The 13,655-nt window shown below is 46.8% G+C and overlaps 1 protein-coding gene across 1 annotated transcript; it reads right to left on the bottom strand.

The window, feature by feature from the left end:
- Positions 1 to 6,033: 6,033 nt before the first annotated feature.
- lpar6a (lysophosphatidic acid receptor 6a) lies at positions 6,034 to 8,843 on the bottom strand. The gene has a single exon (XM_030381578.1). The coding sequence runs from the start codon at positions 7,736 to 7,738 to the stop codon at positions 6,611 to 6,613; it is 1,128 nt and encodes a 375-aa protein (XP_030237438.1). The 5' UTR covers positions 7,739 to 8,843; the 3' UTR covers positions 6,034 to 6,610.
- Between the last annotated feature and the right edge of the window lie 4,812 nt (positions 8,844 to 13,655).

Here is a 13,655-nt window from a genome sequence, read left to right on the forward strand (position 1 = left end):
GCACACACACACACACACACACACACACACACACACACACACACACACACACACACACACACAAACACACACACACACACACACACACACACACACCAAGCGTTAAACCCATCAGTACTACTAGCCCCACAACCCTAACCACCCAGCGCTGTCCTTCCCCCCCGGCGGCTGTACCTTGTGTGCGCTGTGCCCCAGGGCTGCCAACAGGATTAATGCTCGCCTCTTTATCCAGTAAACAGAGAGAGCTTTATCAACACACTGCCCCACACTCCCTTCACCATTCCAAAGTCTTTATGTAACAGAGGAGAGTTGCTGGTCAAAGTAAGAGTTGCTTACAGTGTGGAGGAGAGACAGCATCAGACAGGGCTGCATGTGACTGGAGCTGTCTGTGTGCCTAGCACTTTCGTGGGCCCTAGTAGGCTCTAGTAGGCGCTAGGGCCTTTGTACGCCATTTAATTGTAGAGTGGTGGAGAAGCAGCGTAAAGACAGCAATCTGAACCACTGACAAGGTATAGGGAAATACAGTTCAGTACAATGCAGCGTTATGAAAGCTTAAAAGCTGACTTGAATGAAAACACGTCTACATCAACAATGAGGCCTAGGTTTGACCCTATGGGCCTTCCATACTAGTGCGGGCGCTAGTGTTAGCAACAGTGTGGGCGCCAACGTGGACGCTAGTGTTTACACTGACTAGTGCGAGCGGTGTTTACGCTTAGACACAAACTCACCGCTGAAAACGGGTTATTAATAATTTGATGGATGGTGTGGTTGTGTTGGTATGAAAAGGGTTGCTATGTTTGATGGTGTGGGACTAAGCGGTTGTATTTGTGTCACTACTGTAGCAGTATTTCATTGACTAGGTTTTATGTGTCTGGGTTTGATTACAGTGGTTGTTATTGTGTTTGCGTGGCTGGGCTTGTGTTTCCATAACAAGAGGCTGTGCGCTCGATTAGTGTTGTATTTGCGCGAATAAAGCGGTTGTTGTGAACCTGCGGTCGTGTTTTACGACTAGGGGGGTTGTGTTTTGTGTAACGAGACGTGTTTGTTTTTTTGTGTTACCGGGACTAAGTGGTTGTTGTGTATGTGTGAGTAGGGTTGTGTTTGTGTGTACGGAGAAGTTGTGTTTGTGGAACTAGGGGCTGTGCGCGTGCTTGTGTGTTCGTGTGTGTGTGCGTGTGTGCGTGTGCGTGCGTGCGTGCGTGCGCGTGTGTGTGTGTGTGCGTGTGTGTGCGTGCGTGCGCGTGTGTGCGTGCGTGTGCGTGTGTGCGACTAAGCCGCAGCTGTGTTTCTGTGGCTAGCGGGAGGCGTGTGTGTCTCCAGAGCATCCCGACCGGCTCAGCGTTGAAAGGCGACGATCAGGGGGTCTCCCACACCGCCCAGCGGGTCTCCCCCGGTCCCTGCCGTGCCCACGGACCCCCGGGGCCGTCGGCACACAGCCAGTCTGGCTTCTCCGGGCCCCTCAACGCCTTTATAGACTAATAAGACATGTTTCAGGAGCCCGCTGGGCCCTCTCCCAATTGAGGGGGGGGGGGGGGGGGGGGGGGGGGGGAGATTAAGAGGAGGGACGTGGAATGTGAAGGAAGTATTATGGGTCTAACGTGTGGGAACAGACAGTTAAAAGGCTCCGATCGGCCATATCGTTCTAATTAACGCTATTTCCTCCCGAACAGCTTCCTGTGAGGCAGAGAACATGGGTGGGTTAGGTACGGTAATGCACACATCCCCCCCCCCTACCCCCCACACACACACACACACACATACATACACACACGAGTGCGCAGACACACATGCATGCACACCCTACATACACACACACACACACATCCGCACACATACACACCCGCACACAGGAGACATACAAGGTATATTCCCTTGTCATGTGATTTAAGCTGTGAAGTCAATTTCAAGTGGAAACCACACACACAGGCATGTGCACACTCACACACACAAACACACACACACACACACACACACACACACACACACACACACACACACACACACACACACACACACACACACACACACACACACACACGTTGGGGTCTAATGCAGGGCCCCGGAAGAGATTGATCCGGCCCCGAGTTTGTGGACGCGCCGGTGGGTCTGTGGTCGGTGAGATCTTCAAAGAACCTTCCAGAAGCACGGTTGGATGATCAGATACACGCACTGACAGGGAACAGCAGGTCCAGTCCAGTTCAGTTCAGTCCGGTCCAGTCTAGGAGAGTCGTGTCCAGTCCACTACAGTATAGTCCGGTCCAGTACAGCACAGTAGTCCAGTACAGACCATGAGTACTGTATCGTACAGTACAGTATAGTACAGTACACTGTATCTAGTACAGAACTGTATAGTACAGTACGGTATAGTACAGTACAGTATACTGTATCCACTACAGAACAGTACAGTATATTACAGTACAGTATAGTACAGTACAGTATACTGTATCCATTATAGTACAGTACAGTACTGTATACTGTATCCAGTACAGTACAGTACAGTACAGTATACTGTATCCAGTATAGTACAGTACAGTACTGTATACTGTATCCAGTAGGGAATTGTTAGAGTTTAATGTATATTTATATATATATATTTTATAATTGTACTTCAAACACAAAAGATTACAGTAAATGGTACTTATTATTGTATTTATGGCTGTGACAACCTAAATAAAACGGACTTACTTGTTTAACTGTCATTGGTGGTGTCATAAATGTAATATTTTGTAAGAATTATAATATTTAAAGCTCTCTGCTACCATCATATCTCTCAAATAGCATACTGATAACAAACGTTAAAGGAACACATCTCCAGTTCTGCCATACATCACACGTAGGTTCATCTGCTACACTCTGAAATGTTTTCGCAGCGCAACATGAGAACATATGCTGGCGTCCTGCGGGGAACGGCCTGTGTTTTCTCACGCAGCGCCGCTAACTTAAAGGTCGCGCTCATTAGATAAGAGTTGTGTATGCACACAGCAAGGAGTCTGCCGGCCCCAGGTGAGGGGCCTTGGGGAACGCAGGGGTCCCTGGGTAAAAAGATACGGCGTGTTCCCCTGTAGTATAGAACTACAACATCGCGTGAGGCGAACGAGCCATAATGAATACACTGACAGAGATTTAAATACAATGACATGGATTCAGTTATGCTTGCTTGATATAAAGTGCTCTTATACGTGTATTCAGCTGCACTGACATAAATTTGTGTGCACTGACATTTAAAATGCACCCATATGGTTTCACTTCAGTATCTAATTTAACTAACCTGTATGCCAAAATGATGTGTGGTTCTTCATTGATGAGGCCCTGTCTCGCATGTTCCTCGTTTCATAAGAGGAAGTGCCGTATTTGAGGAAGCAGCCACTGCCCCTTGATGGCAACATACAGATTTCAGGAGAGACGGAATCATCCGGGTTTTAGGAGAGATGGCAACATACATTTTTTAGGAGACATGGCAACAAACAGGTTTCACTGCCTCCTTCCTGTATTTTGTGAGCCTAACCTCTGCTGAAAACAGCTTTTTTATTGTTGTCATTGTGGTCAATATGTTCCTCGTGAACCTGTGCTACTACTAAAATGTATTAGTGATATAATAATGTGTTCATGCTTGCCTGGGCTAATGTTAACTCGCTACTTGTGTTCGTACCATGAATTCTTGTTTCTCTTTTTCCTTCCCAGTTGGACCTTTGACCCCTAGTGGAGGGTGGACATCATGTTCACGTGATGGACCAGATAACCCGTCTCTCCGGCTCCGAACGCACAGCCAGCCAGATGCCGTCTCACGTGACCACGCTTGTTTGTAATGCAGCCTCTGCATAAGCATAGTCTGATATTCGTTTGCACTCTCTGTCAAAACACTTTCATGACATGTGTGTGACATTGTGAAATTGACCTTGAAGCAAGTGTGTTTAATTCTAGACACCAGGAGTCTCGCACCTATCCCCTTTAGGTCAGCGCTTTGACAGGAGTTAGACGCTGCGTCGTGGAGTCTAGATGTGTGCAGACCGATGGCCCTCAAGCAGATGACTCTGCTGATAGTACATGTCGGTGGTGGAGCAGGCAGTTGGGGGAACGCGACGGGGGGCTGTTTCTTAACCAGACGACGACACGTGAAGAACACGCCTCCACGATGATCACCCGGCAGCTGTGGCCCTGACCTCCGACCTCTCTCCCCGACCCTCTGTGTATCTCCCACCCCATCTCCCTCGCTATCTCTTTGATTTCCTCCCCCTCTTTCTCTATGCCCTACTCTCTGTACTTTGGTTTCTGTCTCTCTCTCTTAATCCCCTCTTCCTCTCTGATTCTCCCTCTTGTTTTTATTCTCCTCCTCTTCCTACCACTCTCTCTCTCTAGTATCCCCCTCTCCTTAATCCCCTCTTCCTTTCTCATTCTCCCTCTTGTTTTTCCTCACTCTCTCCTCTTTCTTTCCATCCCCTCCCTCAAATGGTGTCGAGAGAATGAGAATATATACGGTCTCTCTCTCCATCTCCCCCACCCCACTTCTCTCCCTCTTCCTCTCTTTCCCCATCCCATCTCTTTATCTCCCTCTTCACCAAAATGGTCTAGGAGAGGGATTTATGTAGCCCCTACCTCCCCTCTCTGCCCCCTCCAGAGGTAAGGAGTTGGAGTATGTAGACAGGGACAGGTTTGACCTCCAGTCTGTGTAAATAGCAGCGTAGTGACATGTGCTTCATGTTATCCAGTCTTGGACAGCCGTCCACACAGCCCAGAGCAAATCTTAGCAACACACCGAGCAGCTGAAACGCTCTATTTCAGGGAAATGCAAAAAAAATCATTTATATTTAACACAGATCTTTACCACAAACATGCAAACAGCCCTGCCCACAATTTCCCTGTGCCTGTCAACTGATGTAACTGTCAACTGATGTTTACATCTGATGCTTGGGTTGGGGTGAAAAGCAGATTGGTGTGTTTGTACGTTGATTCCTGCCAGCGTTTTTTTTTTTTTCCTTTTTGCGGCGCAACGACACAGAAGGATCCCCTTCCTTCTCCGAAGGTGCACTTTAGTGTCGTTTTTTTGGGTTTTCACTGACTGCACTCGTCTAGAAGTCGCGGCTCTGTGGAGAAGAAAGCCGTCAAGCGCTGTTTGTTTTGTCAGCAGGGGAGGGGGGCCACCCGGGGTCACTGGGGCATCATTCTGGAGACTTGCCTTGGGTGTTAAGGTACTCATCATGTCTGCTGCTGTAGTTGTACTAGTAGAAGTAGTGTTAGTGGTGGTAGTCGGAGTAGTAGGGGAAGTAGTAGTAAGGAAAGTATGCAGTTTCTCGTATACGCTGTTCATAATTTGTCTGATAGAATCTCCATCATCCACCACCATTCTACAATGTATTTAAGGGTGTTATTTTTAAACATGTGAAAATATATTTCTGTAAGCTCTCTACAGGTTTAGTTTTTGGGAATATTAGAACATATTTAAGGGACCACCAGGGCAGGGAAACCAGTCATTTTGGCGTTTCCTTGGCCATCCACCGCTGGTTCATCTCCCGCTAGTCAATCTCCCGCTGGTTCAAGAACCCTGCCTGGCTCAACAGACAGAAAGGAAGTCAGACACTGCTCCCTGCTTTCACTTCCATTTCTCTGTATTCACCCTCTACCACAACATTCACTTCATGCCCATCCCTCTCCTCTCTGACTCATGTTTTGACTTCCTTTGGAAGAGTTGAAGGAGAATAAGAAGATCGTTGAGCAGGGACAGGGTACTTTGGATAACTAGAAGTAACGAAGTTCTGGCCTCAAACCCCAATCTCTACTATCTACTAGTAGGCATCCGCGAGCAAGATGCCCAAACCCCTAGCTGCCCCTTAATGACATGTATCTATCATAATTCACTGTAAATCAATGAAAAGCAGTGCTAAATTACGCAAGAGTAGGAGATAGGTCTCCTTCCTCATAAAGGGGTGTTGATTGTTGTTCGGTAGCATGAGACTTAAGTCCATCCCGATGACGTGGCAAGTCAATACCTAACCAAATGTAATTTCCATAACTAGCGGTTGATTTACATAGACCTGGTTTGTGTTTAGACAGAACATGAATTTAATTCATTCCAGTGGCATGAGTGCAGTATTTTCCATTTTTATGTCAGTGCATTAATCCGCCAAAAACATATGACATCCAATAAACAACAAAATGCCCCATAATGGGTTCCACATACAAGCCTCGGCATATGAACCCAGACTAATGTCAGACCGTAACATGACATTAATTAATGTTAACTTAAGAAATACTATTTCAGTTAGCCTCATCGCTTACAAATGTACACATTTATACACGTTGCACTCATACAGGACACTGCATGAGTGACATAACACTCTCATTCGCCATATTATTCCATCTTTCTATATTATTCAACAAGCTGGGATTCATGTTATCAAGTGGTCGTTTACACTCAGATCCACTGTGGAAGTTAAGGAGTTCCTTGTCAAAACATGGCTCCATGCGCTGCAGAACCGATCAAAAGTCAGTGCTTTCGTCCTGAGAGGAAGAGTTAAAGTCCTAATACTTCTTTGGAAGGAGGGGCTACGACGGGGCTCCGACATTAAGCAGAGCCCAGGTTGACCTTTTGCAATGGCGTCAAAACAGCAATATTTCAAACGGAAGACTCGTTGTGGAACACCTTGGCCTTCAGGCTGCGCAGGCTGCACTGGAGGGCCGAGCTGGACTCGGACTGCAGGGCCTCTGAGAACTTGATGTCGTAGGAGCGGCCGACCTGGGACTTCCTCTTGATGGAGTTCTGGATGGTCTCCGAGGTGAAGTAGTAGACGATGGGGTCGAAGCAGCAGTTGGACACGGCCAGGCACAGGGCGATGGGGTATATCGTCCGCACCACTGACTCCGCCGGGCAGCCCGGCAGCGTCTTGGTGCGGACGAGTGCGTAGAACACCAGGTTGACGTTGTACGGGATGAAGCAGAAGCAGAAGATGGACAGGTGCACGACGATCATCAGCAGGATCTTCGTCTTGTTCAGCTTGCTGCCCTGGCTGAGCGCTTGAGGCTGGCGCAGGGTCCGCAGCACCATGACAGAGCACACCACGTTGAGCAGCAGAGGGATGAAGAAGCCCACCGTCTCGATGAAGATCACCATCTTGGACAGGTGTGACTTCCACTGTTTGGACGAGAAGTTCTCGAAACAGGCTGTGCGGTTGTCCTGCCTTGACGTGGACTCCAACTTGAAGCCCGTGGGGAGGCTCCCGGCCAGCACCAGCACCCACACCGCCACGCACACAATCTTGGCGTTGCGCTTGGTCCTCAGCCATCGCGAGCGCAGCGGGTACACGATGGCCAGAAAGCGGTCCACGCTGATGCAGGTGAGGAAGAAGATGCTGCCGTACATGTTGGTGTAGAACAGAGAGACGGAGAGCTTGCAGAGCACGCTCTTAAAGGGCCAGTTCATGTTGATGAAGTAGTACACCCGCAGCGGGAGGGTGAGGACGAAGAGCAGGTCGGACACCACCAGGTTCATCATGTAGGTGGTGGTCTCGTTCCTCAGCTTCAGGGAGCACGTGAAGATGTACATGGCGACCACGTTGGTGAGCAGGCCCACCACGAACACTATGCTGAACACGACGCTGTACAGCGGGTACTTGAACTGATCGTTCTTCACACAGTCGGCTGTGCCGTTGTCCGGCAACAGGCTGCTGTTGCTCACAGCCCACGGAGGGGTGCCCTCGCCCCAACGCTGGGTGATGTTCCCCGCAGGCAGAGTGGTGTTGAACATGTTTGGTGGCACGGCGGTGGAGAAGGAGGAGAAAGGTCGGGAGGTGGGGGGGAGTCAGAGAATGGGCATCCGTTACGCAAGAGCAACACAATAACGACAGCTGTCCCACACTGTGGGTCTCTCATGAATAGCCCCCCCGGATGCGTCAATCTCTCCTTTCAAAACTCTGTACTCGTAAGTAAGTCAGTGTTCCTCGAGCGCTACGGGTTCTCCTGCGCTCTGAGCATGTGGTCCGCGGGGGAACAAGGCTCACTCTTGGTGGGCCGGCACGCTGAGGTTTCCCTGAGCCATAACAGGGTGGGCTGATGACAGAGGGGACGAGGGGGACGGGGGGGACGGGGGGGGTGGTGGGGGAAGCTTATGCTCTAAAGAGCCTTCCCTTAGGACTCGGCCCCAGGCTGGGGATTCCTCCCCTCCCCCTTGTCCCTTCCACACCACCCACCCAGCACCCCAGCAGCCGCGGGGCAGAAGCCGCTCTTACTCGGTTCACTAAGGCACAAACAAATCACCTCCCTTTGTGTGCGCGCTTGTTTCTCGTCGCTCCAATCCAATTCACCCGTGGGCTATATCCAAAACAGCAGCCCCAGGTCCAGACTGTGAATCCAATCCACAAATGTCTTTCATTGCAAAGAAAGAAAACCAAAAAAGAAAACACTTTCCTTTGTCCAAACCTTGATCCACAGCTTAATCCGTCATGGGTTTTTTATTCTCCTTAGTATGGTTGCTGAGAAAGCAGCAGCGTCCACCTTGCAGCATGTAGAACTGAGGTCCCAGCATCCAGTGGGCTTCTCCAGCGTCTTCAACACAACTTCTGCTGTGCGTGTCACAATATAACTGTTACTTTTGTCTGTCTCTCCCTCTCTTTCAGGGTCTGCTGCTTCCTGCCCCCCCTCCCTTCTCTCTCTCTCTCTCTCTCTCTCTCTCTCTCTCTCTCTCTCTCTCTCTCTCTCTCTCTCTATCTCCCTGACTCACACCCGTTGGGTACGCACTTCTCCCTGTCTGCCCGTGACAGCCAGAGGGCTTTCTGCTAGAGTGAGCTCTTGAATAACCTCTTACTGCTGGAGCTCTGCGCACCGGCAAGACGCACCGTTTGTTTCAGAGTTTGAGAGGAGGAGGAGATTGAGGAGGAGTAGGAGGAGAGAGTGTAATAACTCCTCCCTCCCTTTCTCTCCAGGTTCCTCCTGGTCCTTTGTGGGTAGGTGTTAAAGGGATAGTTACCCAAATGCTAGGACATTATCTGGTGTGGGTTTTACCAATGAACTGCGTCTTTAAATGCAGTAGATTGACATAGACGTGATACTATGTTTATTTCTACAGCACCATAAGTTTGTGATCAACTGCAATACTAAGTATTTCAATCATATCTAAATATGTGGTAAGATATCTTTTCAACAAAAAAAATGCTAAAAAAAATAAAATACAAAATAACTTTCATGTGAAATAAAATTATATTCAAATCAACTACCTACAAAATGCCACTGGTCAATGGATCAAAGCATTCTTTGATTTTGGTTAAACGAAAAATAACTTTTACAAAACGGAATTAAAGGTTACAGCACAACAATGATGCTGAAAGTGCCACCTCAACATAGAATAGTCTGATATAGTCTGATATAAACATAATAGAAAACATTTTCAGATCTATAATTTCATTAGATTCTATCCTTGATAGGTCAAAGGGTGCAGACATCCTTAGAATGCATTTTGAAACCGGGCCCTTAAATGAGGTCAAACATGACGTTGAATGATGTCACTAACAACATTGTGCACTGATGCAGAATACAGCTCTGAGACTCTGATTGTGTTTGAAAACAATGGTTAACATTAATAATCACAGAGAATGCCAAGTGATTGCTGTCGTCCGGAGGTTGTTGTCGCAAGTTGTGGTTCCAAGCGCACAGAGCAGGCAAACTCAGAAGCCCAGCTGTCACAATCATCAACAACGGTCGGTTTATTATTAAAGAGTCTTTTTGATGCCCACAGCATCACATGATTTATAACGCATTTCCTGGTGAGAGAAAAGCCTCAGAAGGACTCAGAAAGAGAAAGTGTCCTCTGTCTGATCCAACTGTTTCTGTGGCTGTCTTTGTCAGCGCGCTCTCTCTCTCTCTCTCTCTCTCTCTCTCTCTCTCTCTCTCTCTCTCTCTCTCTCTCTCTCTCTCTCTCTCTCTCTCTCTCTCTCTCTCTCTCTCTCTCTCTCTCTCTCTCTCTCTCTCTCTCTCTCGCTCTCTCTCTCTCGCTCTCTCTCTCTCTCTTTCTCTCTCTACATTCTGTCTTTAATGGGTTCTGTTGCTCTGTGTGTTAAGACATTGGGCTCTTTGTGATGAATGAAGCAGGAATTTAATAAATAAATAGACCCGTGGAACCGAGAGGGCCGTCTGTATCTTTATCAGCAGTTCGGCAGCGGAGAACTGTAAACTGTTTAAGTTTCCATCCAGTTCAGATATCACATATCTTTTTTTAATTGAGGGCCCCTGCATTTATGGATCTGTACACACGCACACACACAGACACAATTAATTAACATAGAGAAATATACACGAACACACACACGTAAACATAGATACATACACATAAGTATACAGTATTCTTGTTTTTGTAAATTTGCAGACGTATTCCCGTGTTTTAGTTGAACTCTCAGTCCCAGAACGTTATTGGGCCTGGGACTGAATGTTTTGGGGTTCAGTCCCAGAACTCAAAACATACCTCTGCTATCTCAAACATAACTTCAAACGTAACTTTTTCTTTTGAAAGAAACCCCTCCACACATCCATGTTGACTTCCCCGGTTGGTGCATCAAGGAGACAGCGGGGAGGGCCACCCTCCACGGCCTTGCCTTTGTCGGCCCCGGCGCAACAAAAAGAAACAAACACGAAAGCGCTCGAGGGGGAAAAAAAATGCAGAAAGCACGGAGCTATTGTCTCTCAGCGTTTCCATCCAGCACATAAACATAAGCGCTTCACATGCAAGTATGTGTTCGCTAAACAAAAACATGCCACTGGAATCTCAGGACTGTTAAAGCGCTACAATGCCAGGAAGGAGTTAGCTTCCCTCGAGGCCAACAAGCTGCATGACATAACGACTCGCCGGTCATTAGGATCAGCGTGTAAACTACTGCTGGTAGACGCAAAGAGATCCTGATCTCAAGTGTTAATGACACACAATTACACCAGCCTCAATGTTTCTGCTTATTGGCCTTGTTTGTACATAGGTGTGGGCGGACTTTGGTGTTTAAATATTAATTGTAACTATAGTATACAATTATATGCAAATTCTATAAACTGGTTTATAGGTTCCCTCGTAGAATCATGTACAGCCTTTGTCATATTAAATATATGCTTGGTAAATTGCTGCCTGTATCTTCCAATAATCATGCTCCAAAATTAAATCACAAAATGAAATAGGCTACTTCTGCTGTCAAGAAGAGTCCAAAAATATGTTGCTTATGCATTGGTATTTATTTTAAATGAATCATATGGTTTTAAATAATCTGTTAGATTATACGTTAATACTGTATGAAATATGTTATTACTATTGCAAAAGTCTGGTTTTGTGTGTATAAATATGAAATATAGTATAGGTATGAAAGGTATTTTTGTGTATACTTCTATTCATAAAAAAACTATTACATGAATACAATGAGATTAATCAGAACTGGACCATAATGAGGTAGGACTACTCTCATAGTTTCTTAGTTTATGATCAACAGCAGTTTGTTTTGTTAAACGATGAAGCCGTTGCTATTGCGTAACAGCATGGTTTTCAGTGTTCTTAGGGAACATAAATTATACTATATAGAGAAATTGACGAGCAGCTTGGGGAAAACAGAATTAATTACCGAGGGAAAAAACAACAACAAATACTGGACGGTTCCAGGAACAATTTAGCCGACCAAAGAGGCTATAGCCACCAGCAAAAAAGAGCCAGTCAGTCTGCTCTCCTTGACAACTGTAACCACGCAAAGAAAACTTGAAGGAAAAATGCCCAGAATAACAGAAAAAAAGACAGAAAGAAAGGGAAGGAAGAGGGAAAGAAAGAGTCCATTGGAGGGCCACTTCAGCGGTGGAAGTGTTTCAGCACCACGAGGTAAATCTGGCGGCCTATTGGTCGAAAGCTGGTGGAACACCACCAGACATGGCAGTGAAGCAAAGAACCCCCAGGATCTCTGCAGCTCGCACCAGTAGAACCAGCTCAGGACAGACTGTCTTCGGAGGCTTGGCTCCACTGTTTTGATAGCTGCTGTTTAATTTTGTAATTATGTTGTAAGATTATACTTTAACAGCATATTGACATTTTGAAAATGAAGGATGGAGGGGGGGTTAGGGCAGAGTAGTACGATTTATGTTACTACTCTGTACGACCAGCCGAAAGGCAGTAGGTTTGAACCCCCACTACCTACAGCGTATCTGTATTTCTTTGAAAGCTATGTATCGTGGATTAACTGGAAACCAAGCCGGGAAAACAAATCGTGCAGGTGTTGAACACACCAGAACATACAGCAGCTTTTCAAAGCAGATGTATAACTTAACGTTCAATGAATCAACATCAACTGGTTCGATTTTGTGAAATACAGTATAGAAATCCACTTTTAATCCCAGTATAAAAACTGAATGAGGGTACATTATGTGCCTTCGTTCTGTATTCGCTCTGCCGGTATTTATGCAGTGCATGTTGATCTTATTTTATGGTTGATATGGATTGTTTAGATAGGCCTCCGCAGGGTAAAGGGGAGGTGGGGGTAGGTGGTGTGGTTGGGGGGGGGGGTTCAGATGGACTGATAGCAGGAGGTCTGTCACAAGACCCCCAGAGGTCATGACCCTTACACTACCCACAATGCAGCCTACATGTCCCCTGTGTGTGTGTGTGTGTGTGTGTGTGTGTGTGGGGGGGGGGGATTTTTTGGGAGGGGGTATGATGATCCCCTGGCTATGCTCTTGTCTCCTACTTTTAAATAAAGATATGATCCATTTGAAGCCAACGTAAACACTGGCCCCACCGTTGGTCAGTTTTGGAATGCTAAAAATGTCGTTTCAGATGAAGGTGTGCTGAAGATGGACCGATACATTCTGGAAGAGAACATGATGCTTAAGCTGAAAGTCAGCGGTGTGTCCAGAGTTGTAGCGGGGCCGAGGAGTGGCACGTAACAAGACGCTCTTCGCTAACATTGAAGATCGGTGCATAGAATCATTAACATTGAGAAGTTAAAGGAGAAGTGAACTGTTTCCGCTTGAATAAAAATACTTTACTGTAAGATAAAATATTTAGATATTTTGGAGAGGTCTAAGAAGGGGGGGGGGGCAGGGGGGGGAGTGTTACGACCTACAGCAACTTTGTCATACTTCTTTCTTTGTACTGTTATTCTTTATGAGCCTTATGAGCGATATTGTATATTAAATGCATATAAAGTGTCCAAGAAGCTTAACCCTTTTTCCGGACGTGCCCATCCACCGCTGGCAAGGGGGAGCTCCCTGCACACCTTTGTCGTGACGTCAAAGTGCGTGTGCATGCATAAAATTGTATTGCTTACCCGACTTTTTGGAGTTGGAAAAATATTAATTAGGGGGGGGGGCATGTGCCAACCCAGACCCTACCATGGACACGCCCCTGCTTACAGTTAGCCTGACAGTATGTCATCGTGGGCTAGCAAAGTACAGGCCGTCTGTACATGTGGTTGCACAGCTTGTCTATTGTTAGTAGGCACTACAGTTTGCCTGGCAGTTGGCCTCATCGTGACCTCACAGGTTTCAACAAACAGTCACACTTCAGCGACAAGTTCCCTTTTACTGGCTCTCTTTAGTGGAGGCTAGACAGCTGGCGCTGGTGCCAACATGATTTGTGCTGTGTGATAGGATTCTGCTTAGGATTACTGACTGACATTGTGTGGAAGTGAACTTTTGTGGAAGTGAAGGGAACTAGT

This window comes from Gadus morhua, chromosome 16 (assembly GCF_902167405.1).
Source record: "Gadus morhua chromosome 16, gadMor3.0, whole genome shotgun sequence".
In the NCBI taxonomy this organism is placed as follows: Eukaryota; Metazoa; Chordata; class Actinopteri; order Gadiformes; family Gadidae; genus Gadus; species Gadus morhua.